At 39.2% G+C, this 26,226-nt stretch overlaps 1 protein-coding gene across 6 annotated transcripts; it reads right to left on the bottom strand.

Moving 5' to 3' along the window:
* On the bottom strand, nucleotides 1–23,030 carry Adcy8 (adenylyl cyclase 78C). Of its 6 annotated transcripts, none has more exons than XM_076805322.1 (20): nucleotides 22,523–23,030; nucleotides 19,189–19,909; nucleotides 16,347–16,576; nucleotides 15,948–16,105; nucleotides 14,962–15,151; nucleotides 12,489–12,673; nucleotides 11,217–11,415; nucleotides 8,578–8,736; nucleotides 7,634–7,863; nucleotides 7,411–7,547; nucleotides 6,600–6,912; nucleotides 6,297–6,494; nucleotides 6,103–6,200; nucleotides 5,031–5,522; nucleotides 4,321–4,611; nucleotides 3,798–4,035; nucleotides 3,385–3,511; nucleotides 3,017–3,123; nucleotides 2,665–2,928; nucleotides 1–2,168 (listed from the first exon to the last, which is right to left on the bottom strand). In XM_076805322.1, exons 2-20 carry the CDS (start codon nucleotides 19,245–19,247, stop codon nucleotides 1,956–1,958), a joined length of 3,888 nt encoding a protein of 1,295 aa, XP_076661437.1. In that variant the 5' UTR covers nucleotides 19,248–19,909; nucleotides 22,523–23,030; the 3' UTR covers nucleotides 1–1,955. The 6 variants fall into 6 exon arrangements, with proteins under 6 accessions (XP_076661437.1, XP_076661438.1, XP_076661441.1 ...); XM_076805323.1 differs by having other exon boundaries at nucleotides 19,189–19,340; XM_076805326.1 differs by having other exon boundaries at nucleotides 19,189–19,237; nucleotides 22,523–23,029.
* Between the last annotated feature and the right edge of the window lie 3,196 nt (nucleotides 23,031–26,226).

Here is a 26,226-nt window from a genome sequence, read left to right as displayed (position 1 = left end):
TTGTATTAAAAAGAAATTTATTCTTTCGGTCTCGGAGTCCCTCTTTCTTTACAAACGGAAATTGTCTACATGTTCTTTTTTTTGCGCTTTTTATTGTTTCCCTTTGTTACTTGGTCAACGATGGTATTATTGCTTGACTAGATGTAAATACAATTTCGGTGAACCTTAAACTCAATCGAGCCTTACATTTATATTTATTCGATACCGCGAGATCGGAGGAAATAATTTGATACAGTTAAATCGAACGCACCGACTATAAACCCTTAAATTGCTATACAAATATATATACTCTTTTTCGTCTTTTCTTCTTTTTTTTTAAATTGTTGAATAATCCGTTGACTGCAACCCTCGGGGAAATGATCGAGAAAACGTACCATTGATATTTGAATTTGAATTTCACGAATAAATTCTGTAAAAACTGAGCACAGTGAAAAAACGAACGTCGATACAGTGAAATAAAAATATTGGAACAATTTTGTGGCATAATTGTGGGCAACACCAATTAAGATTAATAGTTTATTAAGTCGAATAGAAAAGTGTTCTCCGAAAGGGTTATAACTTCGAGAGAGGAAATAAAATAATTAACGAATGAAACTGACATTCGATAAATTAAACTATTAAAGGTTAACATGTGTTTGCAAGTCCTTACCGTTTACGAAGATTTTATTTTAATTAGAGGGTGAGGTACTTCAAACGGCCCAGAACTCTCGCTTCCCAGTAAGAAGAAGGAAATCAATCAAATCAAGGATCATTCAAATTTGATAACAAAAAGTAGGATCGTCGAATGCAGAATTTGAAAATGTCTTAGAAAGAGTAGCCAATAATTACGCGTTCCTAATTGACGACCAGATCTCACTCGATTGTCATTGAACGATTCAGTTAATCAACCCGTGCCTACTGTAAGAAATTGATAATGACAGATCTAGTCACACATATGTGTCCAATAATAATTAGGACAAAAGTTCGGTACAGTCTGTACTCCCTACTGTACTACTCTGTATCCTCACTACCGCGGCGCATACCCCGTGAGCCGTGAGGGGTCAAGAAGGTCGAGAGGTCTCGGTCGCCGAGGAGTGTAAACATAATACGGGTCGAGCATATCGGTGTGAGACCAGGAGACCACTATTAATCGAATGAAAACACTTCTTCATTTTTCATTATTTTTTACGGGACTTTCACCAACATATTCGTGGCATTTTTCTCATGAAAACGGTACCAAATATGATATAATTCCCATGCTATTTACTTGTGTAATATACAATCAATTATACTAACGGAAAATTAGTGTAAATATGATCCGAACCATACCGCGTTTGTTTTCATTTCAATCAGAAAAATACAAATATATTGGTGAAAGTCTCATAAGAAAATAATCAATAATGAAGAAGTTTAATTCTTAATTTAAAGGCCTAAGCTCTTTCTTTCCCATAGGCTGTCCTCCTTCGCGTCCGAAACTTTCATCGTTCATTACTAGACTGCAGATGTTTATGCAAAATAAAAATTTTCTACCTGAATTGCAACAGACTGAAGTGAAATAGAAAATTTTCTTTCAAATTTTCAAATTTTTCTAATGTTTTTACTGTTTTAAAATAGGCCTACCCATTTTTGTCATAAATGCATAAAATCCGCAGTCTACTCATTACACAAGTGAATATCAACGGAATTATATCATGTTTGGTATCATTCTCGTTAGAAAAATGCCGCGAATGTGTCGGTGAAAGTCCCATAAAAAAAATAATGAAAGATAAAGAAGTTTTGTGATTGGATTAGTAGTGGTCTCACAACGATACACCCGATCCGTATTATCTTTACACTCCTCGACTCCTCTCGAGCTTCGCTGTTCTTTTCTTTTCCTTGTTGATTTGTTTTGTTACTTCTTCTTCTGTTCCGGACGAAACGGACCGTTCGAGCATCTAGGCACTAGCAAATCGAGAAAAAGAAACCGATTACTAGACTTATGTCCTTCGAAGCTCTCGCATTTGCTTGCGACGAGCTTGTACGACACCATACACGACAGCAGCGAGACTTCGACATCTTGTCGTGTGTTTCGTCGAGCCCTGCTCCTGCATGCTTCCCTTTCCAAGGACGAAGTACGTCTCCATCGTCCCTTTCCCTTTCACTTCGATGAATCCTCTCTTCTGCGTCTGATATCCTCTTGACTCCAAAAACTATCAAAAAATAAAAAGGTAATTATTTAGAAAGTACGACTCATCTCCGGTTTTAATGAAATTTAAATATATTCCTAAAAAATATTCCAAATTACACGTTTATCATCAATTTCGCATTCATTCTCGAACGCAATGAAATTCTCTGCAGGAGGTACAACGAGACAATTGATTTCGCACAGTGAAAGGAATTATAAAAATACTCGCGACATGATATTACCACATAGGGTGCGTAAAATAAAATATAAATCTGTTCAGAGCGAAGTTACCCTGCCGGGAAGGACACGTCTAACTATAGAAACAATTTTTTTATGAGATTTGAAGGTCGTCGACGATCTCTTCAACGGAACCATGCAATTTTTCTATATTCTTGTGAAGGATCGAACGCGACATGTTTAGCCGGAAGTATTCGTGCATGAATTTGAAAATTCAAAGAAGCAAAAATAATCAGACTGCAAAGGATTGATGAATGTGTAAACTTGATTGTTTTATTAGTTACCCTGGCGATCTCAAGCGGAACTTGAATCTTCCCCATGACACCGGTGGAGTCCATGCGCGAAGCCAAATTGACGGTGTTCCCCCAAATATCGAACACAGGCTTCCTGGCACCGATTACGCCGCCGACAAGCGGCCCACAGCTGATTCCTACCCTCAAATCGAAGTTGTTGAACGAATGGATGTTCACGTCCTCAAGGCGAAGTCGCATGGCTACTGCGTAGTCCACTAATCGGCAGAGATGCTCCATGTCATCCTTGTGTTTGTCCTGGTCGAAGAAACATTACAATCTCAAATTAGATTAGCGTAAAAATCACTTGAAAATATTAGAGGTAAACTCAACAAAGTGACATTACATTTTCGGTAGGATTCAGACCGGAAGCCGCCATGTAAGTCGCTCCGACCGTCTTGATCTTCTCGATGCAGTGGAACCGATTCTCGTCGAGCAATTCGTCGAAGTCGGCTGAAAATTCAGGATTCCAATTTGTTTGAAAATTAGTCAGAAATTGTCACAAGTGCGTGCTTAACCCAATACGTACCGTGACCCCATTTGGGGTCACGCACATGAATTGTACTAAATAAAAAGAACAAAATACATCCCAAGCGCCACCATCCTCAAATGGGGATATTTGATCATTTTATCGTAACGATGATTGTTTGCTCAAATTTAATTTAACTTTTAAATTTTTGTACTTAGTGGGTTAATTGCCGCAAGGATTTTCACCTATGATTTCGTTCAGCAGTCGGATGCATTCCATCCCTTTGTTCACATCCTCCGAGTAGAACTCCGTGAAATTGGGAACGCTGGCGAACATCACGCCCACTTTGTCTCGAGACTGAGAGTACAGCTCCTGAAAGCGGAAATTATCAATAACTCTGCCCAAAATTTAGCGTATTTAATAGTAAAAATATCGTTTTTATAATTCGACTGGAATATTATTTGTCTAAACTCGATATTCGATTTTTACAGTAAGTTTGATTTGTCAGATCAGCTGCTGGAAGAAGTATCGCTAAACAATGTTTCTTCTTTTTTAAATTAATTTTGTGATTGAATTGAGTAATTAATTTTTTTCTTTCTGAGAAAAAAGAAGAGATTTTTTTCTTTTTTTCTCTTTCTTTTTCTGAATTGTAATATACCTCGGGCGCCCGCTCCTGCGTCAGGAAATGATGAGCCACGTGATCCGGTAAAATGTTCTTCAGCAGTTGCATATTATTATGCCTCGACTCGATCATGTCGCTGAGTTCTCTCTCGGCCTGTTGCTTCCAGAGGAAATCCAATCTGGACGTTACCTCCACCAATCTGCCGTGGTATGTAACCATCACGAGGAACACGCACATAAACGTCAACATCTGCGCTGAGAGTGGTATGGACGTTCTGAAAATTCGAAACGCTAATAAAAACCGAAATGAAAGAAAAATATCTTCTCCGTCTCGTTTTATTACTATACTGCGGATCTTTATGCAGAACAAAAGCTGTTTGCATCGATTGCAGGACATAGAAGCCAAATATTTTTCCTTCGTTTTTTAATTGACTTATCAAACTGCACCTGAATGTCCATTCTTTTAAATTGTAGCCAATTTTGTTATAAATGCGTAAAATCCGCAGTTTACCTGTTACATTTAATTTTAAAAATGTATTGTAACATCACTCGAAACTCACAAATTCTTCTCCTTGTCAGGGATCGTGAAGAAATCCTTGCAGACCACTAGGATCAACACGGCGTAGACCGCTACGATGATGGTGGCTAGCGCAGTTTTCACCAAATAGTATAATTTTAGAGCAGAGGCGAGTGCAATTAAGCACAAAATCCATGTGAAGACTATGTACTCTGGTCGCACACAGGTTGTCTCCATAACAAGTTCTTCGTCGTAGTCTGAGGAGTACAGAGCATCCGCTTGAACTTCCGGTGCTGACAATATCTTCCTCGAGAGGACCTCTTCGCTGCCAAACCTGGATGCAACAAATCATCCTGTTAATAAGACTGTCCATTCCTACCTTTCAAAATGTCCGTACAGGACGATGAAATTTATTCAATCGCAATTATATGTAATTAACACGTTGGCTGCTGCGATGGGCAACAGTCAACGGCACTATTGCCTTGCCATAAGAACGATTGTCATAATATTAATTGTCCTTAACACACAACAGTTTATTCATTCCAAAATGAACTAAATTATAGTGTGAGGTGCAAACTTGTTTATCAAGTAATTAATAGTAATTGTTAACAACTCCGAATGAAATAAGCAAGCGATCGTCAGCGCGGTGGTCACCGTGTTAAAATAAAAAGATCTCCCTAAAAAGAGATGAAGAGTCGTTACAAACATGAAAAATAGGAAGAATAGTATCCAAATTGAATTGTTTAATAAAACCTGAAGAAGTCTCTGCCTCTGCGATGCCTCGGCAGGCCAGTTTCCCCATCGATCCCCGACAATTCCGTCTCTATGTCATTGGAACCGCGGAAATCGGTTCGATTTTCTTCAGGAACGCGGTCTTCAGGCGACTCGTCCCGAAGAGCTGTCTCTAGAAAGGTCAATATAAATTGATCAAGACCAGCCGTGGGTGCTACCAGACGTTCTGGCTTCAAGGTTGGCGTGACCAACTGTTGTTGCTCCAGGACGAGAGCTTCGGGATACCGTCGGATCGACGTCGGACAAGCGAGGACCCCGACGATCGACGTCAGGGCCATTAGACTGATCACAATGCAGATGAAGATTGTCCTGTGACGTTTGTTGTGCACCAACATCGAGGAGGCGTGTTGCAAATACGTCGGCAGGCTTTTGAATTCCTCCGCCATCACCAAGATTGATGACGCCACCAGGATCAGCGTTGTTAATAACAAGGATAACAGGAGCACTGTACAGCTGGAAAGAAAAAATTACGTTGATTGCGGTCGTTGAAATCTTCAGGTTTTCGCAATGATCCATATCTACAGGGTGAAAATGGCCCTCAAAATTGGGAATGAAAACCCTATTTTTGCTAATATCTCGGGAACTAGAGGATCTGGGACAATTATTCTTTTTTAATTTGTATGTTTTCGATCAAGGACTGTAATCACATAAAAAGATTTAAGGGAAAAGTATGAATTTTTTAAATATTGTTTAAACAAATCATTTTTTCTGAAATATTTTTATATGACTACATTGCTTGATTGAAAACACGTAAATTTAGAAAAAAGAAACATTGTCTAGGCCCTCCAGTTCCCGAGACATTAGCAAAAATAAGGTTTTCTCACCCCAACTTTGAGGGCTATTTTCACTCCCTAGATATGGATCATTCCAGATAAAAAAACTACGTGTGAAATATTTTTCAACAAACTATATCCTGTATAAATTTCATTGAAATCGGCGTGTTACACTTGGGTAACGCCCCTTACGAGTATAATTGAAAAATGCAAATTTTCAGCTTAAACGGGAAGGCTGGGATTTTAACAATCTGGCTTACTCGGGTAAAATAACGGCCTGGCAGATCGCGATGAATATCCAGACGACAAAGCAGCAGATCATGTTCGATTTGAACATGTCCTCGCGCAGCTGGCCGAACTGCGACAGAACACATCGACATCGGTGTTACGGGCTTGAGAAATTCGCCAGGAAAATTCGTACAATTATTTGAAAGATAGGTTTAAGGATTGTTACCTTCGATTCTAGGCTTTCGTCATTGTAACGCAAAGTCCAGGCGTTTATGTTTGCCGATCGCATACGCTTGTTGCTTGCAGTTTCAAGACCGGCAGCTCTCAACTTGTCAGCCGGGGACGCGATTTTAACTTTTCCACTTCCATTCTCTTCTTCCAGGTACTCTGATTCTAAATTGCTGACCGATGTCGCGGTATTCAACTGTATTGAAACAATATTTGAACGGTATCAGGGAGCAACATAATCTCTAACGGAATTGTTCGATTACGTTATTGGGGTACGCTGAAAATCGGAAATGTTACGCACGTTTTCGAACGGGATTTCCGGCGTCCAATCGACGCCAATGTCGTCTTCCGTCGAAGAATTCGGAGCGCTGCTGTTCGCGGCCAAAGGATTGTTCAATTTGAAGCTCTTTTTACTCTTGCCACCATCCTCCTCCGACCATATTTTCGGCCGAGAGGAATACCTCCTCCTCGATCGCAACGGCTCCACCTGTTTGATCAAATACGTCACCACGTTCCTCTCTTTCAAGTAATTGTCCCTCTCGACCCCGTTTCCCGGTTCCACGTCATAGACATCGTTCAGACAGTTCAGAGTGTCCTCCGAGATATGCACCCTCCTGAAACACAGTAGACAATAGCATTTCATATCTCAAAAAATTCATATAAAAGGTGTTGGTCCTTTCGTATTTCTCGGGTATTTGTTTGTGGGGGTGCAATGAATAGCGAATTTTATGCATTTATGACAAAACTGGGTAGATGAAATTCAAAATCGTGAGAAGGTTAATAGAAGTTTAAGCGTGTCGATATTTTTAATCTATTAAAATTATTAAAGAAAAAGCCAACTTTATATTTGGTTTCTATTAATGGGTCTAGTAATGGGAAAGCTTCGAAATTGTAATTAAACTTGACTTTTTTCTTCTGAGTTAGGTAGATCATGCTTATTTAAAATATTAACTGATTTAAAAAAAAAATTAATCTCTTTTTTAATATTGAGTATGCTTCAAAAATATGTACAATTAATATTGGCACAGTAATTGGTACCCCCACACTATTATTCAATAGAATATATTATAATAGACAGGAAAGTATGTTTTATTTAATCAGAAAATAATTACCCAGGAATGCCTCCGCTTTCGAGATGATTCGCCAGTGTCACGTCATAAGACCAGACGTCGAACTGCCATTTTCGAAGGCCCAGCACACCGCACAGAACCGAACCGCTGTGGATCCCTATTCTCATGTTCAGGTCGACCTACGTGAACGTCATTCGTGCCCGCAAAATTACCGGCCCGGCCAAAAAAACACTGATTTTTTTATTAGAAACGTGGGAGACATTACCTTCGTCGTGTATCGTATGTCCCGGATCGCTTTGATCATGTGCAGGCCCATTTCCACGCAGCAATGAGCATGATCGCTCCTGGCAGTCGGCAGCCCGGAAACGCAATAGTAACAATCGCCGAGCAATTTTATCCGGAGACAATGATTCTCCGCGGAGAGTTTGTCGAAACGGGCGAACAGATCGTTCAGCACCTTCACGAGCTCCTGAGGGCTGCAGTGGCTAGCCAATGCTGGATTCAACGACACATTCGATCAGTTTAATTAGTACACAATACAACAACAAACTAGGGTCGGGGACCCAATTACTGTGAGTGTACCAACTACTACGCCTATATTAATTACACTTACTTTTAACCTCTTAACTTAACAATTATTTTGTAAAAGTGTGTATTATATTCTGTTATAATACCCGAGGATTCTCGGGCTTTTAAGTTAAGAGGTTAAAGCTTAATGAATATTAAAAAAAGATACGTATAACATATATTTGAACTGATTTTAATGAAAATAAGAAAGAAAAATGTTTTAAAGGAAAAGATTTGAAATAATGAAAAAATCTCTTTTTTAATATTCACTATGCTTTAAAGTAGAATTAACATAGGCACGGTGATTGGTTCCCCTACAGTAATTAGGTCCCCCGCCCTATACCTCCTCACGAAAGTCAAAAACAAAAGCTCTAATCACTATCGCGTGAAACATGCTTCCGACAGCATTCTATGAACTAATAAAAAATCAGGGATCATCTACAATGATCAGGAGGGTCTCTAACTAAAATTATGGAAATACTTCCTTTTAATTACAAAACAATTGCGGCCCTTTGTCGAAAGACGTACTTACGTACAGCGACTGAAAATCTATCGTAATCGACGAGTGAATAGAAGATTCAGAGATAAGAGAACAACGAGACACGTTTCCGGTGGTCGAAAATTGGGTATGATAGCACGTACCAGTAAACCCTTTGATGTCCGCGAAGAGTATGCTAACGTTCTCGTAACGATGAATGTATATCCTGTGAAATTGATTCGGCATGAAGGAGATCGTTCCGCCTCGAGCTGTTTCGCGGGCGATATCGCTAATCATTTCTTTGGCCACGAAATCGGGCAGAACTGCAACAGACATGCACCGAATTCAATGTTCGCACCGATATCAAGTACCTGAAACATTCAATAGTCATTGTTCAATGTTAGCATCGAATTTCATTCGTTTTCCCCCTGTTTTCCTCCATTTCGTAAAACCATCATCGCGACGTCTCCCTTCGGATGCTAGCAGATAACGCAAAGATACGTGAAATTCAGACTTTCTGAAAAGAATTCTCCGTAAAGAATCTTCATAAATTTGATTTTCTGCAAGCTATTCACATTTTTGTACTTCGAGCGATAAGTCATAATTTTATAAATAATGCCTGATAACATTCAGCTGATTATCTGTCTCAGAACATTTTTGTACATCAGCTCTGTCAGGATTGTATGCAAGATAATATTTGTATACGTAGAATTGTGAAATATGGGGTCTACATTTACAAAACATGTATTGTTAAAGAATCACTCGACGAATTATTCGACAAATCACTTGATCAATTACTTGATAAATTTGAAAAGACAGATTGGAGAAATAAAAAAATTAGCAAAAATGACCTGGCCAAGCTGTTACCACTTATTCCATCGTAGTTTGCATGTTCTTCCTAAAAAAAATCATTGTCGAAGAAGATGACAAAGTGCATCAAGAACAATATCCTGTAATTTTTAGATACAATGTCCAAAGAAAAACTTGCACATTACGAGTGCTGTAGTAAAAATACTACAAAGGCACCCCTAAACAAATCATCGTTGAAGAAGATGGTGAAGAGCATCAAGAACATTATCATGTCCAGACGCAGATATTTGTGTTCGTTTTTTCAGAAACGGTGGTGAAATTTGCATACTCCATTACGAGTGTTTTGCACCCGAAAACAAATCATCGTCGAAGAAGATGACGAAGAGCGTCAGAAACAGTATCATGTTCAGACGTTTGTATTCGTTTTTTCAGAAACGGTGGTCAAATTTGCACACTCCATTACGAGTGTTTTGCAACCGAAAAGAAATCATCGTCGAAGAAGATGACGAAGAGCGTCAGAAACAATATCATGTTGAGACTTTTGTGTTCGTTTCGAGGAACGTTGATCGAAAAAAAATTTGCACGCTCCATTACGAGTGGCGTTCGAACTGAAAAACCTCTGGCCAGCCGGCCGCCATTCGTTCCGTCGTATTTTGCATGTTCTCCCTAAACGAATCATCGTGGAGAGAGATCGATAGTATTATAAAAGCGAAGCTCCGGCAGGCTATCGGTAAACCGTGTATCTGGCGCAATCGAGTGAAAGTGTCTAGTGACCCTTTTTGACACTCGGCTGAGCAAGTTACACGCGCCGGCGAACCCCGTGCTTGCTTAGGCTTGCTTGGCGACGCGACCCCCGTTGTGTTGCGTCTCTTTAGATCATGCTCGTCGGTACCTGTAAATATATTCGAGACGCGATACGTAATTACGAGCACCGTATATATTTACGAGAACAACCGTGGCTCGGACTCGCAGGAATCGCGGAATAATGAACTTCATTTTTAACACCGCCGATCGCGATCGGCTCCGACATGGCGAACAATTAATTCATTAATTTTTATTTTAGCAAGTCTAGAATCTTGTTCTCATTTCAGCAAGTCTAGTATTTCGTTTCCACTTTAGCAAGTCTAATATATTACTTTTATTTGAGCAACCAGCTAAGAAGTGTTACAATCATGTACTTCAAGAGTATACCTATTGAAATTACAGACAACCCTGTTTTTGTGCGGTCCTTTTCTATGCAAATTTTATTTTGTACGATTTTTTTTTAATAACCCTTGTAATGTTCTCATCACAAGAAGATGCGCGTTTTGGACTACGACGAGTAGTATTGAATTATGTGCATTTTGAACATTTCTCCATGTTTAAAATGAGAAATTAAATTTTTTTAATGTTTCCATGTGTAATGTAATTATTTATTTTGTTTGGAGAGCACTTTCTCGCTATTTCGTAAATCTTTGGCATATTTTCTAAGTGAGACTTTTTTTTTAATATGTTGTAAAAAATTATTTGTTATAGCTATTTATGAAGTTTCTGAATATTTTTTCGTGCGGCTTCTTTTATGCGATTCCTATCTACCGCACAAAAACAGGTTTGATTGTATTTCTTCTGCCAAGTTGAAGAAATAAACAAATCACTTTCTATTAATTGAAATTGAAAATGAAGAATCCCAATATCCAAATACAATTTTATAAAACGACAAAAGCAATAAAGGTATTTATGTCGTTGACTTCTTCTGGCAAAAATGAAATAAAAATGCCGCTACCCTTTCTCCAATACAAATACTTGTTCATAGCCTACTGTTCAGCTATTTTCAAATACCCGAATAAAAATGCACAGTGTAATTCTTAGCCTCAGTTTAATTTATTTGAAATGGAATTTGCCCAGGTCGTATTTACCTATATAAATTCTCATTCAGGTAGAAGTCCTTTCTCTCTGATTATTGCTAATATTTTCGTTATTACTGTTTAGAGGGTGTTAAGGGCTGGTGTCTCACCAGAAAGCAGCAGCTTCTCCTGTCGGTTGTTCTCATTCTGTGTCCTCTGCCTGGTCTCGAGCGATCGATGCGTCTCCAGGAAGGCCTGCCTCTGTCCTCTGTCTGTCAAATACTTAGTGTACATGCCAGCTAGATTCATTGCAAGATAAAGAAGCACGTTGGTCGTTAGCATTCGAACTATGCACGCGACATCGTGCAGCTGCAATAGCAAAACGGCGTGTATTTAAAGGTAAAACAAACGGACGAAGATGCTGCAAAATCGGGCGTAAGCGTACGGGTGGTATCGAGGGGGGGGGGGGCAAATAAAAGGGAGATCGACGCTGGGATCGCAAGAGATGGGTCTTGAAGGACTATGTCGCCGACTCTTCAAGAACATTTTCTCGATTGAAAGGGAATTCATTAATTGACCCAAATTGTCACATTAATTGAATTGAAAATTATGAAACTCTGTGCGTTCAAGCGAAGCAAATTAACTACTACCGCGTGAAACTGTTTAATTGCTTTTATTATTAGTTTAGTGTTATTGCTTTGCACACCTTTCAAATTGGTTAGCCTCCAGGCGAGGATCAGTTTGGCTGCCAGATGGTGGGCTAGACTTGAATACACAATAGAAATCCTTCTTCTGTTTTGATAAATAGGCTCTCTTCGTGTCATTTTAAATTTATTTCTCAAATGATATCTGCAATGAACAGATGTGGTAAACTCGGGCTGTTTCTATTCAGGAAAACTAATAATGTGCGTCCTCTTTTTTACTGCAGGCCGATGGTACCTGGTCAAAGGTGCGAAACACCCGGTGCGTCAGGTATAGTAAGCAGGTATACCCACGGTTACGATACAATTGGCCACCAGACACTTCGACTACGAGCTCATTAGCCGAGATTAGTATCCTCTTTCACTAGGATTTTACCATCGGTTAGTTCAACGAGAAACTGGAACTGGCACAAAATATTCTCAAATAATTGTTTCACGGTAGTCCTCAACTTCTTGCAATTTATTTTACAGTGATTAAAACTCCTCTGTTCTAATTATTGTATCGTGAAAGCTCTCAACTCCTTGCGATTCGTTTTACAGTGATTAGAACCTCTCTGTTCTAATTGTTTCATAATTTTCTGAACTTTCAAATTCTCTGAAGTTTTAGTTAGAAGTCTGGTCGAAATTAGAGATTGCTTTTGTTAAGATGGAAATGTGTTAAAGCCAATCTCGGACATAGTCCTTAATAGATAGGAGAAGGAAGCAATACCGCAAAGCAGAACGTAGACCAAGGATTCTTACGTGTGTGGGATCTCGTAATAAAGTTATTCCGGCCAGGATCATGTGGGTCAAAGCTGTCCCATAACCGGCAAGGACGCACCATCTCAATGGCAACGGCAGCATGGCGTACGGTGCATACACGACAAACAAAATATACCACATTAGTCGCTGTTGGCTAGCGAAGTCTAGACCGGCCCCTATAAAACCTGCAATTCATATCGGTTAAACCTAAACGCCCGCCATTTTGACGGACGTCGCTCCTCATCGACATCTTTCTTCGACGCCGCGGAAATCTTCGCTCGCGCGTAGCAAATTCCACAATTCTCCGAAATTTCATTGTCATCCGACAATACCAATTCTACCAAAAGTATTTCAAATCTGCATTTGTATTCTGTCAGGAAAATGTCATTTTTTTTAGGATTGTAAAAGAATGAATTTTTATGGTAAGACGATGCGTGCCGTTTCAGTTTCTAATTTACCGAAACCTTTTGTGGCGTATGCTCATGGTACGGAAGGATGCCTCGGCGTAGGACTGTTTCCTTTTACGCCCAAGGTCACAGCGTGTGCGCCGAAATCGAGGGGGGCAATAAACGCGACGATTGTCAGAGCCTTGACGTTTCTTGGAAAGGACTTTCTTTTCTTTCACTTTCCCAAGACGCACAGGGTTTCATTCCCTCGCCCCCTTGTTTTCAGAACGCCCTTTCTGCGTTCAAGAAAACGGGCAGATTGACTTCCCTTTAAAGTTTCGTAACGCGATACCTACAGTACTATACAATACAGTACGTTGTTTTATTGTTGTTATCGTTACAGTCGACGCTTGAATATTAAAGTTTATTATATGCTACACACGGAGTAGTAATCATTGCGACACCTACCTACCAAAACTTTTGTATAGGAAATCGAATTATATCCAATTGAAGAGAATAGTGTGTAAATATAATTACAGGATAATGTAAAATATTGTTAAGTAATCATTAGAGATAGAACGCGAGCGACAGTAGCATCGCAAAAAGCATTATAAAATAGAAATTTGTGAACCAGAGTATAATTAATCCCTTATTTTCATCGAGGTCGTCTGCATACTGGGTCGTTTATGTTCGCGACTAATTTCTTTACCATTCTAGGCTTTCAAAAAATCTAAAAAAATTCTGTATCGAAATTCCTATTTTAATATAGAATCGTTGGAGCGTCAAGTGTTCAAAGCGTTAACCCTTACTACTCGAATAGCGACTGCAAGGCGCCACTAAAAATTGCTACATTCAAAATATTTTTTAATGTACGAGTAAATTGCACCATTTTCGTATGTACCACATGAAAAAAAATGTATAGAAAGGAAATATTCTAGGTCGGAAGAAATGTTTCGTTTTGGAGTTAACCCTTAGCACTCGAATGGCGACTGTAAAGCGCCACTAAAAGTTGCTGTGTATCACTATTCAAAATATCTTTTACATTATTAAATTTGTTTGTATCAACAAGTACAACATAAAAAAAAAATATAAAAAAGGGAAATATTCTAGGTCTGAAGAAACTGTTTCCTTTTGGAGTTGAAATAGCTACGAGTGCAAAAGGTTAAAATAGCTTCGGGTGCAAAGGGTTAACCCTCGGGAAAACATAAATCAAGCGATCAATGGGGACAGAGTACAAATGGAATGAATCACTGTGATCGTTCGAACCAGCTACGCGCGCATACGAAAACGACGAGCCCGACGGGGCAACCGATATTTTCTATAAACCCTCAACAGGTCTGTCCGCATTAAATGACGGTAACGGGATCGCCAATCGATAGTAACCCATGCCCGTGCAATATAAGTTAGTTCTACCGCGTTCTCTCTCTCTACGGTCCGGTGGACGTTCAAGCAATTCGCTGGACCGCCAACGCACGAGCCATTGGAGCAAAACCCTATTCGGTGAACGGAGATACGATCCACCCAGAGAGACAGAGAGAAACCATCGTCCTTGTCCGAATCACGACATACAGTTTCATAATTTTTTTTTTTTTTTTGTTCGTTTCGAGCGTAATCACAAAAAGACCGCGTTCATCCTCGCCCTCGACGGGGACCGATATGCTCGTCCACCACTTCAATGAAAATGTTCTTCGATTTTTACATTCGGGGATCGACGAAATTCAGCGAAAGGATTGAATTCCTTTCCAAATCCTCGTTCGACGACGTTTGGCAAACTTTTTACTTCGACGAGGTTGAACGGATTCTTGTCACTGTTCTCGATGCTCAACAAATTCTCGTGCGAGATTGGAAAATTAGCCCAATTTCACCGTTGGTTAATGCACGAAACGGATTCGTTTATTTTTGCGTGGAGCGAGGATCAAGAGGTCTGTTATTTTCTAGGATGAAAAAATTTGTCCACTCGTAAGATTTCAAAGTTCGTTCGTTTGTTCGACAAGGACGAAGGAATTGGTACGCTGTTCCCGTTCCGGACGGGGCAAAACGATTGGCCTGGTTTATCGTCGGGTAATTAGGGGATGTTGCGTCGTCACCTTGCGAATTGATCAGTAACCAAGTGAATATGGAAGCCCAGTACAAATAATTATTGGAGAAACACCGCCACCAGCCGAGAATGCAGACTACCATATTCGCCGCCATGCAACAGGACGCCCAGGACAACGACTCGATCAAACCGGCGCTGTCCTCGTCCCTTTGCCACAGCCATATTGCCAACAGAACGATCTGCGTGTGACAAACGTAAACCAGTTGCAACAATATTTATTTTTACACCGTTAAAGTGCCCACCCTCCAACCAGAGTTTAAGGTTCAAGTTATTCCTTCGAAAAGACACTACTATCCCATTCAGTGGAAGTGCTTTTCGAACAAACCGACAGCTCTAATTAGTCGACTACAGATTTTATGCATTCATAGCAAAAATAGGCAGATGCAGTTTAACACGTTGACTACCAGGTTGGTCATATATGAGCGCCACGGTTCTTCCTATACCTTTAAAAATTAATTTTGTTCGTAATACAGCTGCTTGAAACGGATGTCATTGAGTTCAAGAAGTAATCCCTGTGATAACTGTGCAATTTTGATTGTGATTTAATTATTCCGATTTTGTGGGATTTTTCGGCAGTTAACGTGTTAGAACAGTTCACTAACACCACCAGGGAACCCAATTACTGTGGTGGGGGGGGGTGTGCCTTTATTAATTATACTTATTTTTGAAGCATAATAAATATTAAAAAAGGGGTATTAAATTTTTTCCAATAATATCAGTTAATACGTTATACTTTATGCTTTAAAAGTAAGTATAATTAATGTAGACTGCACAGCTATGTGGGGGCACAGTATCTGGTACCACCACAGTAATTGGGTCTCTATGCCATTTCCAATTTACTAAAATTGTTAAAGGAAGTAGAACACTAGCACGTAGCACCTGTTGATCCGCAGTCCACTAAATTAGAGACGAAATCGTAGAAGATACCGAACACGCATCGTGCAACGAAAAGAGAGGTGTGCTCGACGGGTGTACCTTTAGGCTCAGATCAACGATGTTGAGCATGATCAGCGACTTCTGTCGTTGCCGGTTCGAGTAGTGGAGGTACGACGACTCGAGCTGCTTGCTGTGGAAGCTGTTCGAAAGTGACGGACAGAATATTCCCCTGTAGAGGACCCCTTTCTTGAAAACATCTGAAACGAAGCGGTGGTACTCGTGATCGAAAGTAGAAGAAAATGGCGGAACAAGAATTTTCTCAAGGAAAAAAATTGATCAAACTTTCGTGGGAAATTCGAGCTCAATAAGTCGAATTTTTGTCCTGAAGAGGATATCGACGAAATTTTCACGGAGAACTCGAGGTGAATAAGTTAAGGGTTTCTGTGGCGAATTTTGGCGAAGAGGTACAATATCGCGGTAATTTTGGAACAATAGTACCTCGCTGGGGCGGAGCCTCGGCATCAACAGGCTGACCATCAAGGTCGACCTCCGGGTCTGGAGTCTCATCATCCTCGATCTCCTCGGCATTTTCTGTATGGTCTGGAACTTCCGGATCGCTGCTGGAGTTCCGGTCCTGCCACGCCGCCAGTCCTTCCCTGCCCAGCCTCTCGGAAGTCAGCTTCTTCACAGCCTTGATCCATAATTGTTTCCTCGGGGAAATACTCAACCTATCGATGTTAGAAAGACTCGAGTTAGATGCCGATTTCTATTGTTTCCACTCTACAGAGAACATTTAACAGAGACCATTTTCTTGAGGCCTTCGCTGGCCAACCTCGTACAGTAATTACTGGACACACTGTATATTCCCTGACCACTTTAAAGAATCTCAAGTTTAATTTTAGCCTCGTCTATAAAAAATTTAATTTCTGTTTTATTGATAATTTAAAGTTTCTCGTCAATTACAGGCGCACGGGGATCTGCGTGTGCGAATGTAAATTGTTGACGAAGTATGATCTAGTTTTATTTGGAGCTTTAACAAACGTTTTAGTAACTCAGGCGAACATAATGTTTGCAGTATTATTGTCAAGGCTCTGGCCACCAGAAAGGCTGAATAATTACGAATTGTCTTTTCGGAAAAATTCCAACAGCGTTAAATAATGGTTGTGTACGCGACAACAAGCTAGATAAAATTTCCAATTTCGAAAAAGATTATGCGTTCAGAGAATTTTTCCGTGAAAAGACAATTGTCTGACATTAACATTGACACATTTAGAATGATAAAACCATAAACACGGTAACACCGCTGGGACAAGTAATATCGAGTGTCTGTAATGTTGTAATGGAAATAAAGCCCAATAGGAGCTAAAAGTTGTGTAAACGATCAGAGACACACAAAATTTGGTTAACAACTTTTAATATTAAAACGATCAGTACGGCTCCTTGTGTAATCGAAATTAATCGACGGTTAACATCGTACTTTCTTTATATCGAACGAGCAACGAAAGACTAAAAAAATGTATTCATTGTTGACATTTAAGAAACAGCAATATTCTCCAACATTCAACATCTTCGGCAACGGAATCGCCGCTGTTGCTCGAGAAGAAACTTGAATGGACGGACACAAACAACAGTGTGCTATCGTTGACAATAACGACAAAGAATAACAATAACTGCGTAACGTACACAGACGATACAACGTAATTAGTGCACACACATTTACCTAACAAATAGACACGTAAATCGATCTCAACACAGTTTTCACATCGACCATCAAGAAAAAACCTACAATTCCAAACGGTTACACGATAATTCGAAAGTAAGAACGATCACGTCTAGTGTGCTCATTAAGTATCATACGATGTGAGTTCACGAGCGCGCGCGCGCGTGTGTGTGTGTGTGTATAATATATACCACCAAATGCGAGAAATCATGTTGGACCATCTGGTAATGTGGAACTTACCGAACAGTGTTATTGTGTTAATGATGTGTCGCATTAAACAAAGAAACAATTCAGTCTTCTTTGCATGTATGTACGTATAGAGACTACCGTCCGCAATTTAACACTATTTATTATTCGATACTATTTGTTGCAGACGTCACGCGTTTACCCCGTCCAGAATTTCCAAGAATTTCGTTTGCGTGAACTCAAACACGCTATTTTACAAATTCCCTCAAGATTTAGACTGCGAATTTTGTACAGTTATTGCAAAAATGAACGGATGAAATATGAGATGGAAAAAAGATAAAAGGGATTTCAAAGTATCGATACGCTGTTATCAACTTATTGAAATTAATGGAGGAAGATACAGAAAGGAAGAAAATAGTCGTCGTGTCTGCTCTTGGACCTTTTGACAGCAAATTATTTGACCGAATATACGCTAGTATCGAATATTAAATAGTTTATTGTAAGGACACTACGGATTTTACGGGTTCGCACGTCCTCCGCCATATTGACAACAGGGAAGTGTAAAAAAATATTGAATAAGACATTTGTAACAGACCTAAATAAATACATATGACAAGTTAATTTTTAACAGACGTTTTCGAAAATTAATATATAAAAAAATTTATAAAATCCATAGTACGATCCTTATTACAACTTTAAATTGTTGGACGGTAGTGTATGCATCCGTGGATGTAAGAGAGAACGCCATAAGCCACGCATTCTGCTTCTGAATATTTTAATAGCAAGCCTTGTTTAACATTATTATCTATGCTTTAAAAAGTGTGTAAATTTCTTCGACGCATTTTTCTATTTTAAAGACTTGAATAATGTTTTCTAGATTTATTGATACAGTGTGGCCTCCGTAAGACTGCGATGTTTTCGCGCTATTTATAGTGCGTTCATCCAGTTTTGTAGATAAAGCTGCAATTTTTAATTTCCAGGAATTTTAAACCATACTATGCAGTAGAAAAAGAACATAGATTGACGGTGCCTATGAAATTGCAGATTTTTTTAACAATTACGCGAAGTAGGTAGTCACAGACTGCTATTTATTTTGTGTTTAAAATTGAACTTGCAATAAATAATGAACTTGAATGTGCAATAAATGTCGAGCTCCTGAAATTAAATTTAATTGTCTTCGAGCCTTGACAATCCGAATACTTTGAAACCAATGCAATTTGAGGATCGCAGCTCTTGTAATGCAACTCACCAAGGTCAAACTGTATCTCGAAATGTAAAAATTCGAATTGTTTATGAACGTGGTATGAACAACTTCCGTCTTACAACGTACGGAACCGTTTTCGCGCGCGAAGCAAAGCGGAAACGAAAGAAAAGGCGCCGGAAGAAGAAGAAGGCGAGGGAAAAAAGGGGTACGAGTTCACACGTAATACTTACTCATTGATGCCCGCGACATCGCTGTCCAGCATCATGCTCCAGGTCTGTTCTGTAATCATTATCCCCCGGATGATCCGCGTAAACGAACAAACCGCTCACGTTGTGATTGTCAGCTGTGCAATTGCCTTTAGTTATCCGGCATTTTCACACACCTTAAACCAGAACTTGTTAAGAGACGAAGCCAATTTTCTTGTCGCGCGCCCAGAGCGTTGACCGGAAACGTCCGAGAGACCGAGAGGAACGGTCTTATATATATTTTTTTTCCGTCGGCAAGACGAATAAAATACTCAACGGCCACTCATCCGATCGTTCATCTCCGACCCGGATCGCACGAACGATCATTCAGATCCTCGGATCTACACGGCTGGAACGCGAGCAACCGGCCTCGCCATTTTTACGAGATCCTCCGGAGGAACCCCGGAAACCGAACGGATGCTCAACGAAACCCGACCGATCTCCCACGATTCTCGCGAGAATTTCGATTCTTCATCGTTATTTTATTCCGCTTTCGTTTTTTTTTTTTTTTCGTTCTTGGCTGGTATTTTTTGTCGTTCGGCTACGAGAATTTCTGATCAAGTTTTTCCCGCGTCACCCCTTTTTTCATTTTTTCGTTCGTTTGGTTCACTGTGCGTACAACGTTCTGTTATATTGGTGTTTGGTTTTTCTGCTTTTTGTGTGTTTTTTTTTTTAGTTTTCTATGTGTTTACCGAAGGCGTGGTCACTTATGCACGAAAAATCCATGGATCGAAATGAAGAAAGCGTGGCGACGCACACTCTTCGCGCAAAGACCGTGCCGCGTTTAATGAGGCGCTCTCCCCCTCGGTATCCGGCGAAGATGGTTCCGCGACGGGAGCAAGAACATGACGCGCTTATTTTTACGCACTTCGCCGTGCCACGGTGGACAATTAAGCAAAATCGCCGAGAACCGGTCGTTTTCGGGGGGAAAAAAAGGCGTTTTCGTTGGGAACGGCCCGGTGAACCTGGAAATTAGCGAACTCGACGAACAAAACTTGTTTCTGTGTCGAACCGCTGATTTCGGTAACGTAGGTCGAAATATTAACTTCGAGGTGCGAGTATTAACCGAGGGTCATTATTAAAAATTACTGGGAAGTAACGGCACGGAGCTCGAAAATTTATTATACTAACAGAACGCTTTCAAATTCAAATTTAAATTGTTATGGCGTCAGAAATCAAAGAAACGTACGTTTGTGCTTCTACATTTTAATGGAGTTGTATGATTATGTTTTTAACAAGCAATCTTGAATTTGAGAATAATCGTTTTGAGAAGAATGGGATTTGAAATTGTTTTACCGACAGAAATCAAACAAACGTACAATTGTGATTTTACATTTTAGTGGAATACTACGATTATTTTTCTAACAAATGCTTTTGTGATCGAGGAGAATTATTTTAAGTTGAATAGGACTCTAAATTTTTTTAGCATAAAAAAAGGAACGTGCCAAATTTTCATTTCGGTGAATGGATTAAAAATTTATAAGATATTCAAACATAACGACGAGGAATTGTGCAACAACGAAAGACGATTTTTAAAGTCGTGTAGAGGGTGTGCAACTTCCAACAATCGCTGAAGTTCTTCACACTTGTTCAATATAGATTTCCATGCATTTATGACGTACAGGACTGCCCGATGCTAAGAATAAACAAGTCTTGAGCAACGTTAATACACAAGCTCCCCGTAAAGTTAATAAATTTACTCACTGCTTCTGAAGCACTTCATAAAAAGTCACAGTCCCGTGGACGTGCTCTGTCAACTAATAAATTACACAGCTTCGCAATATACGCAAGTCCTTCGGGAACAATGAAGAATAAACTATGAACAAGAAAAGACTCGATCAAGAAACCCGTTCAAAGCCTGTTCAATAATATCCGTGCGACGTCGTTAAAATGGCTGCTGCAAAACCGTCTTCCGAACAAGAGAATCTATCCCGGAGGAAAATAAAAGGAAGGTTACCGAGTGGCTATCGCTGGAAGGTGCGCTATGCAAAGGACAAATTGAAAGAAAGAAGCATAGCTGGGTGGTAACAGGATTTAGGAGAAGAGAGGTGCAACGTATGAAAAGGGCTTATGGAGTCGAAGTTTAAAGTTTCAAGCGAGGAAAGTGGCATCGAATGATTTTATGCATTTATGACAAGGCAGGTAGATTAAAAGATTTTAGAAACCCCAATGAATTAGACTCGCAAGGAGAGCCCGCGACCTTCAGGTCACCCCGATTGTGTTGAAAGTTCGTACACTTACAGATCTCGTCCTGATCACGAATATATACCATTACAGGGGCAGATACTCGATAGTTCTCGAGATATTGACGATTAAAGTTTCATTATTTCCTATGTAATGCTGTATTTTTTCTAGGGTACAGCAAAATTCGGTGTGGCGCGATGATAGCGTCCCAACTTTTTAGCCGGACGACCAGTGTTCAAATCTTGCCGAGTAACGCATTTTTTTTTTAAATTTTATTACGTTTTATCATTGTACATTTATATTATCAATTTCAATCGATTAAATTTCACGCATAAAATTGCATTTTGAATTATAAATAACATGTATTTATTTACTAACAACAGGATTATTTACTATTATTATATACTATTATTTATATATTGAATATGTATATTCAATTTTAAGAAATCTCAACGATGACCCGAAGGTCGCGGTCTCTCCTTATCAGCTTATTAAAATTGTAAAGGGAAGAATGAGGTTTGGCTTCTGCTTGTAAAAATAAAGAAATGCAATTTGAAGCGGTGGGCAGATTAAAAGTATTTAGGAACGCCGGATTGAGCTTATCCAAATTGTAAAGGGAAGCGATGCAATCTGAAGCAGTAGGTAGATTAAAAGAATTTAAGAACGTCACTAGATTGAGCTTATTAAAATTATGAAAGGCAGAACGAGGTATGTTTTCTGCTTGTTGCAATGGCTGCAAACAATTTTTGCATGGAGATTCGCAGCCTCAGATAACAGACACGGGGACGAGAATCTATTGAAGAAATTGGAAGAACTCCAACATATGGAAAAGGCTGTAGGAATCATGAAGTCGAAGTATAAAGTCTGTACTCAAGTATAAAAAATGGTATAATAATTGATACGGGGACAAGAATCAGTTGCAGGAATTGGAGGGACTAGAAGAGGAGGTGTGGCTACCGAGAGGACTCGCATGTTTCGCTATGAAAATCGGCTGGTTATTCGGAGTGGTGTCGCCGCGTTTCATTCGTTCGATCAATTTCTGTGTTTTTTTTTTTTTTGTTTGTTTGTTTGTGATGGATTCGGCTATTTAGTGGTTTTTGTTTGGCTTGTTGTCTCTCTGTTTGAACCGCCTTACCTGTTGACTTCCGTCTACGGTCGGCAAGGATGAGAGTCCGCGCGGTTTGCTGGTTCCAGCATGAAGAGGAAGACCGGGATCGGCGAACGAAAACGTCGGCGAACGGTCCCGAATATCGCGAGGCGGCATCCGCCGATGGTAAAATGGCCACGCGGTTTCTTCCGGATGCGAGACCGTTTTAACGTAGTCGAGTCGGCCACCTGATCATCGAACGAGTGACGTTCAACGTGCTTGCCACCGCGCGATGGCTCTCTTCCACACACGTCGAACACCTTTCGCGCCCCTTCGCATCCCCTCTCGGGATCGACACGTGACCACGAAGAAGGGGGTGCGATCGAGAAACCGCACAGGAAGTGGGTGTACCAAGACCCAACACGCGCTGGATCCATACCATCCTCGATCTCCTTTTTCTCCCCCTCCCCCACTCTCCTTAAACCCCTGCACTAGGATTTATCTTAATTACAGTGATCAGAACTTCGCTGTTGTTTACGATACCAATCTTGACTATGACTCAATAGTATACGATTCAGCGGAACAAAGTACGCTAATAATAATAGATCCTATCCATAGCACAGCGAGACTATGTACCGAAAGCTGTCGCGCACCTATGAACAGCAAGAAAAATACAGAAAATTCAACCGAGGGAAAAGAAACCGCGCTGGAAAGTGAGGAAAATCAAAATTTGTGTTAAGTTTAAAGGACATTAACCTTTTGACTAGTTGCTGCGAATGATTATCCACTGATCACTGACCAAAACGGTACCCGGAGATTTGAACTGAACAATGTGAAGACAATTCACTGAACAATATTGGAACTATTGCCTATATTCAGTTGATATGTTACATAGAACGACACGTTCCATGTTGAAACAATTGGTAAAACAGTAATGGTGTTACAGTAAGAAAAATGTAGAGGGCGTATATTTACGTCTTTCGTATACATATGTATATTGACAGGCTTGTGAAAGCGTATATATACGCCCTTCATATGTATTGATAGACTTATGAATATGATAGACTTATGTATGCTTGCGCCTTTCGTAGTGAAAGGGTTAATGACATACCTATTTATTGTATACCCATGTATACCCATTATATAACCTATTTCTTGGACCACGGATCTTTATGTATTTATGGCGCGTGCAATTTTATGCAAGAAAGTATCGGTATTATTCAAATATAACAATATTTTTCGTTTTGTCTTTTTACAATGAATCTTTCATTCTATTTAGACAGTTGTTCGTAATTTTTTTTAAATACACTTTCAATGTTGACCTTCTTATTGCACCCAATTGCACAACTTTCGATCGAAATTCATCACCGGGAAGTAAATGATTGGGTAATGAATTCCGGGTCTAAACGGACCCGGGCACCACCATCCCAGTGTTAAAAAGTGAACTATAAAAATGGGAAATTGCATAAAGATCCGTAATCTACTGATAACTCGTAATCTCGAAGACTACAAGAGGCTTTTCTACCACTTTGACTGCTGTGTCAATGATATATGGATGTAACAATCCTTCCCATATCTTTGAAAATTTATGTTGTTCATAATACTGTTGCTTGAACCGAACTTCGCTGGGACTTGCACGATCTAAAACAGTTCAGGAAGTATACTTCCTGCAGGTTTTATAAAACCTGCAATAAGCTTTAACTTAGCATTTTTCGTATTAGAATGATGAAATTACTTTGACTTTGTGGGATTTTTGGCGGCAACCAACGTATTAAACAGAATAACGAGTCTCCTCTTTTATCTACCGGATGTCTGTTCATAAAATTTTTAATAATTATGAAGTACCAAAAGGAAGGAAATCTTCTTTTGACTTTTGATAGTGTTGATCGACTTCTTTTCACGATTTGTTGGTTTACTATTCCTATGAATGTTTATAAAAAAATCTTACCCAAAGGAACTACTTGTCGCCTTTAAAGAAGGAAATTCGATGTTATGGAGGGTGTGTCTAAAATTATGGTTTAAAACGAACACTAGGGTAAGGGGACCAATTACTGTGGAGGTGCCAATTACTGTGCCTATATTAATTATGCTTTAAAAATAAGTATAATTAATATCGGACAAATTTCAATTTTTTCGAACCTTTATTACGGAAAATGATTCTAGATTATATATATACATGTTTCTATGACATAAACATTTATTATTGTAAACAAGAAAATTACTGTATGTAGACTGTGTATACTATAAATTAATAAAAGCGCAATTTTTCCGGAACTATTATAAAATTTATAATTTGTACAAAAACTTCTATATTCTTCTGAGTGTATTTTTTTTTACATTTCCCACAACTTCTATCGCGATATAAGCATAAGGAAGTTAATTTATTAAATTGCTTTCAGGTGAGGTGTCTTTATTTATATAATTATAATTACAAGCTTAACTATAACTGTAATTATACAGGTTTTTCTTTCTACACTTTTACATGTTGATTTATTAAAAATAAGAGTAAAATCAAAATTCTAAAATGGATTTAAAGTAAAATTATAATACTTAATTATCGAAAATCAACTATAATTTTACTTATATAATTTATTTTCTGTATTATACTGTTCTGCGGTGAATTCTGCCTGAATGAAATTATACGTGTCTATAACTCATCGTTTCTCATGGGCTCTCAGCATACACTCCCAGTCGTACGATCAAGTTACGAAAATTGAATCTCATAAATCATCGGAGCATGATAATAATGATAAAGCCTAGGTAGTAATCGGGTAGGTGATCGACAATTATTGGTGCAACGCGTGCGCTTTTCAATACGCACTGTTCGCAGTACAGATGCATGCGCGCATTATTCATCGTACCGATCAATAAAAAGTGAACGGAACAACAAGCAAAAACGCATAAAATGTTTCCGCATTTAAAGGCACTCTAAAGACACCGAATAGTAAAACCAGCTTCTGCCGTACCATGTCGTTTTGCTTCGCAGAGTACGATGTCGAATTGTTTATAATTATACCTAATTCCGCCTTATGCTCTATTTATAAAAACAAGATCGTGGTACACTCATGCTGTGCATAATTTGATCACCTAGGAAGGTAACACGCTGTTATGCCTATCTGCCAATATTCCAAGTGTTGCAAATTTCATTCGAGACTAGGGTAAGGGACCCAATTACTGTGGGGGTACCAATTAATGAATATTCAAAAAGAGATATATAACATATATATTAACTGATTTTAATGGAAAAAAATTTAATATCTCTTTTTTTAATATTCATTATGATTTAAAAATAAGTATAATTATAATATAGGTACAGTAATTGGTACCCCCACAGTAATTGGGTCCCTTAACCTACACCATTTCCGTTTATCGTTGCAGCAACTGTGTTTATCTACATAGATGTATTTATGAAACAGATGAGAAACGCGTGTTACTATTTACTATACAATGGCAATTGTACAATCTTCACTTCAGGTAACTTTATGCGATATGCACAATGTCGAATCATAGTCAAATGTCGCTGTAAAGCTGTACAAAGTTCCTGATCAATTGTGCATGTCATAATGTGTAATAACCAATTTGTGATATAGATCAGCGATCGCACGAAAGTAATGTACGCAAAGATTCTAAGCGAAACGAGTGCTAGTTGATGAGAAAAATGTCTACGAATTAAAGACCGTAACTGTACAATGCACACGTACAAAGTTAGTCAACCATAACTATAAAACCATACACAGATGTTTCTCTATAAT

This window comes from Halictus rubicundus, chromosome 2, assembly GCF_050948215.1.
Source record: "Halictus rubicundus isolate RS-2024b chromosome 2, iyHalRubi1_principal, whole genome shotgun sequence".
Classification (NCBI taxonomy): Eukaryota; Metazoa; Arthropoda; class Insecta; order Hymenoptera; family Halictidae; genus Halictus; species Halictus rubicundus.
The sequence above is the reverse complement of the archived record's forward strand: the minus strand, read 5'-3'. Positions and strand labels throughout refer to the sequence as shown.

Bases quoted from the DNA above. Each gene is read 5' to 3' on its own strand.
- Adcy8 (XM_076805322.1), bottom strand. From the start codon at position 19,247: ATGATTACAGAACAGACCTGGAGCATGATGCTGGACAGCGATGTCGCG. The intron at 8,737-11,216 runs GTGAGACACCAG...TGTCTGTTGCAG, and splicing joins GGAGAAGCTGCTGCTTTCTG to TTCTGCCCGATTTCGTGGCC. The intron at 4,612-5,030 runs GTTTTATTAAAC...TGTTGCATCCAG, and splicing joins AGAGGCAGAGACTTCTTCAG to GTTTGGCAGCGAAGAGGTCC.